Source organism: Cebus imitator, unplaced genomic scaffold (genome assembly GCF_001604975.1).
Source record: "Cebus imitator isolate Cc_AM_T3 unplaced genomic scaffold, Cebus_imitator-1.0 Scaffold111, whole genome shotgun sequence".
Classification (NCBI taxonomy): domain Eukaryota; kingdom Metazoa; phylum Chordata; class Mammalia; order Primates; family Cebidae; genus Cebus; species Cebus imitator.
The window spans coordinates 2923262-2927207 of NW_016107426.1; the positions used below are offsets into that span (position 1 = coordinate 2923262).

The following is a 3946-nucleotide window of genomic DNA, read 5'->3' on the forward strand; positions in this document are numbered from 1 at the left end:
AAAAAAAAAGCCGCAGGGAGCAGCGAGCCAACGAAAGAAACCCGCTTCATTCATAAAGTCACCCACATTCATAAAAACGAGGTGCGGCGCCAGGCGCTACCACCCGCTTCCAATCCACCCCCAACATCTCTTCTAGGCACCCCTCCTCGACCAGGAGTTCGGTTCCCCCCCCAAATGAGTTTTCTCCACCCTCTGAAAATGCGGCCAGAACCGCGAGGCTCCAGCATCTTTCGGTGCGACCCCCTCCACACCCGTGTTATCCCCATCATCCCCAGGCCGCTGTTCCGGTGCGCCCCGATTCTTCTCGAGAGTCGCCGCGCAGCCCGAAGCCCTCAGCCTGCTGGGGTGGGAGCAGGGCGACTGGACGTCCACTTTCCACCACCTGAAACTTGCAAGGCCTGCGTAAGTTCCTGGTCGACCCCCGACCCCGCAGGCTGCACTTGCCTGTGTCATTTACCCCCTCCCGGTGCTCTGGGGGGCAGCGCCTCTCAGACGTGCCCCTCGAACTGCTTCCCGCCCCCTCCTCCCAACTGCGGAGCTCCGCCGAGCGTCTCTTCTCGCGAGCCTCCAAGTCCCCTCGGGGCTCTCGAATCTCCAGAGACGGCGAGAGCCTCGCAACTCCGCGATCCCCCATCCACCCGGGAGCCCCCGCACTCGCGCTCCGGGGCGCCTCCCCCACGACGTGCGGAAAGCCGCTCGCCCCGCGCTCCGGAACCGTTAGCCGTACCCGCCCGACGCCTCACAGGAACCAAACAGGACCGGGCCTCGGGGGGAGGGGGCGGTCAACTCGGGGGTGCCCACCGCAGGTACTGCACCCCGACTTTGAGGATTCTGAATCAGCCCGTGGACTCTTGCCGGCTGGGCCTTTTGGACCCGTGGCCGGACGCCCCTTCCGACTTCCCCCCTTCCCCCGCAGAGCCCACTCACCTGAGGCGGCCGCTCTCCTCCCCTTGCAGCGGCCCCGGCGGCGCAGGCGCGCTCACGCACGCGCGCACCGGGCCTGGGCTCCTGGGCGAAAGGCTGGGCCGAACCGCTCCGAAGACGGTGAACCGCTCCGCGCACCAGCGGCTGGACTCTGCGCGGCAGCTGCCAACCAGGCTGGAGCGCTGGCCCGGCCCCCCGCGGTCCGCTGCTCCGCCCGCCGCCATTGGCCCGCGGCCCTAGCCCAGCCTCGTTCCCATTGGCCCGAGGCCGTTCCCGCGGCTGTCCATCACCTCTTGTTTACCCTGACTGCGGGCAAATCCAGCCCAGCCGCCCCATCAACTCCGGCCCCCATTGGCCAACGGTGCATCTCTCTCCACCCCCTCAGGCGTCTGCTTTACATAATTTATGCACCGGGGGCCATTGGCCAATCAGCATAGGCTTGTTTATATAATGAATGTAAGGACGTTTTTCATTCATAAAAAACGCGACCTGAGGGGGAAGCTTAGCTGAGTCAGTGAAGCACTTAAAGGGGCCGAGGCCGGGAGGAGCCGCTGTTACTTCCCTTCTCGCCTCTCTCCCGACTTTTCCCCGAGGCGTGACTCTTTCCCCTTTCCCACTCACCCCTACTTCTCCATCCAGCGAAGCCCGGACCGGGATTGGGTCCCTTGGCGCCAGACGTTCGCAGCTGCAGCACCAAGCAAAGTTACCATTTTAGAATTCAGGGGAGAGGAATTCGTCATTCCACACAGAGAGACTCGCTGACCGACCTGGGCGTTTAGCCCACGGAAACACAGAAAACGGAAACCGAGCCCTCTAATCTTAGTTACCTTTGAGAGGCCTTAATTTCTTTTAACCAGGTTTCCAGTGGGAAGAATAAGCAGCCTCTCCTTTTAAAATCTCAGCTCTCAAACAGATTTTAGTTACTGTTTTGTACTGGCGAGGCCTAGGGCCCGACCAAATCCCGTCTTCTCTTTAACTGCGCCTCGTAACCTCCGCCAGGGTGGGTTCGGCAGTCGCGGGGAGACAGGGTTCGGGCTCAAAGAAATCCTCTCCGGGGACAGCCGCAGCCAGTCCACCGACCCGGAAACCTGAATCCCTGCGAAACCGACTTGCGGAGTTAGACCGCTTGCCTCCCTCCCCGGGCTGCTTGTTTTCCATTTAAGTGTTGAATGCAAGATGGTGTATTTGCGAATTAGATCCCGTGCAGCTGGGAACGAGAAGCGGCTCTGCTTGCCAAACGATAGGGCACTAACTGCAATTGCTGAGATTCTTAACAGGGTGTTCCGGGAAACAAATAAACAAACAATCCTCTCCCCTCTCCGCCCCCTCTACCCCCTCCTGTGAAGACCGCGGGGCGGTTCTATCTTCTCTCCGGGATGCTGGGGGCCTGTGCGGGAGCTCTGTTCTCGTCCTGCTGGAGTGCCCTGCCATTCACGCCGCGTGCCAGCGGTGGGGAGGAAAGATGCCAAGTGTTAGGAGAGAACCCCTAGCGATGGGGGTCCCAGGGTGGCTAACCTTGGGGCAGTTCCTGCGCCCGCCACCCCCACCTTGTGGGGAATGCAGTGTGGATTTTTAGAAAAAAAAAATAATAATAAGTTAAAGGTTGCCTACCTTCTTTCCTATCTGCACTCGTGTCTGTCGTGTACAGCCCTTGAAATGTTGATGTGCACCTGAGCAACCTGCAGCCCCCGTGTGCAGTCCTGGCTCAGCACTGACCAGGCACACTCAAGCTATTGGCTTTGAAAGACTGAAAGGGGCAGGACTTGAGGAGTGGAAAGTGCTCTGAACATTTAACAGGCAGTTCCTTGAGATCTACTTTACTGGTGGAACGTTTTGCTTCCGACTTCAGTTTTCCCTTAGTGCCTTTTCTCTTTCCCCAGGTGGTACCATTTCTGTTTGGTGGCTGGAGATTTTACACTGGTACAGTTGTGCTCTGGGCTTATTGCTGATGTTCCTGACAGCTTTATCTCCCTAGCTCCATGCAGGGTGCAGGTAAGCTCCCAGATCCTCCTCCTCCCCAGCTTCGCCTACCCCCATTCCCACTCCCACTCCTCCTCTATCCCATCCCATGTCATCCTGCTCTCTAAACTCATTTTTCTAAAAGGGCTTTCTTACTCCTCCACCCTTAAGTCTCTCAGGCTCCCACCCTCCGGAAAGCTTACAGCCCACAGAGTCGCATATCCTCACCATATAAACCGTCGCACATCAATCACACTTTGTAACTTTGGCTACAGGCAAACAGTGCAGCACACTTCACAGCAACTTCCTCCACAAGGTTGGACTTGATGCCTGGAGTTTGGCTCTTGTGACCTTTGCCTCAAGCCAAGGCTGTCCATTCCACCTTGGAAAGAGAAGTTGGATATTTCTGGGTTGAGTAGTCACAAATAGTGGCTCAGTTGGGATCAGGGGAGGATTGGGTGATAGGTTTTTTTCAAAATAAAGTTATCTTGAACACATGATCATACGTAGGGATTTACACCAGAATAGAGTAATTGCCAATTAATTATTTAGATTATTTAGTCACCCAGTAAACATTTTTTTTTTTTTTTTTGAGACAGAGTCCCGCTCTGTTGCCCAGGCTGGAGTGCAGTGGTGCAGTCTCAGCTCACTACAACCTCCACCTCCCAGGTTCAAGTGATTCTCCTGCTTCAGCCTCCAGAGTAGCTGGGATTATAGGTGCCCGCCACCATGCCCAGCTAATTTTTGTACTTTTTAGTAGAGACAGGCTGGTCTCGAACTCCTGACCTCGTGATCAGCCTGCCTCAGATGCCCAAAGTGCTGGGATTACAAATGTGAGCCTCCTCGCCCAGCAGTAAACATTTATTTTGTACCAAATATTCAGCCAGACCTTGTGCTAGGCAAAAAAGTTGCAGAGGTGAATAGGACCCAGTCTTTGCCTTGGAGGAGCCCAGTCTGTGTAAGTTTAGTAGCTGGGTTTACTTAGCACTTTATAAATGACTTGTTCATGTCTATACAATTCTTCACAGATTATCTCATTTAATCCTCATAGTAATAGTACCAA

The 3946-nt window shown here is 55.9% G+C and overlaps 1 protein-coding gene across 3 annotated transcripts in view; it reads right to left on the minus strand.

Annotated features, from left to right (window-relative positions):
• The window catches only part of ETV5 (ETS variant transcription factor 5), a 69662-nt gene extending 67029 nt beyond the window's left edge, over nucleotides 1-2633 (minus strand). Inside the window, exon 1 of one of the 3 annotated variants that reach the window (XM_017538414.2) lies at nucleotides 2536-2633. Coding sequence is in view for 1 of the 3 variants with exons in the window: in XM_037741963.1 (XP_037597891.1) it covers nucleotides 445-634 (190 nt within the window). In the remaining 2 variants the exon portion in view is untranslated. Of the gene's footprint in view, nucleotides 1-444; nucleotides 659-927; nucleotides 1105-2535 lie in introns of those variants that run through there. The other 2 variants (XM_037741963.1, XM_017538413.2) reach the window with 2 other exon arrangements.
• Nucleotides 2634-3946: the final 1313 nt, after the last annotated feature.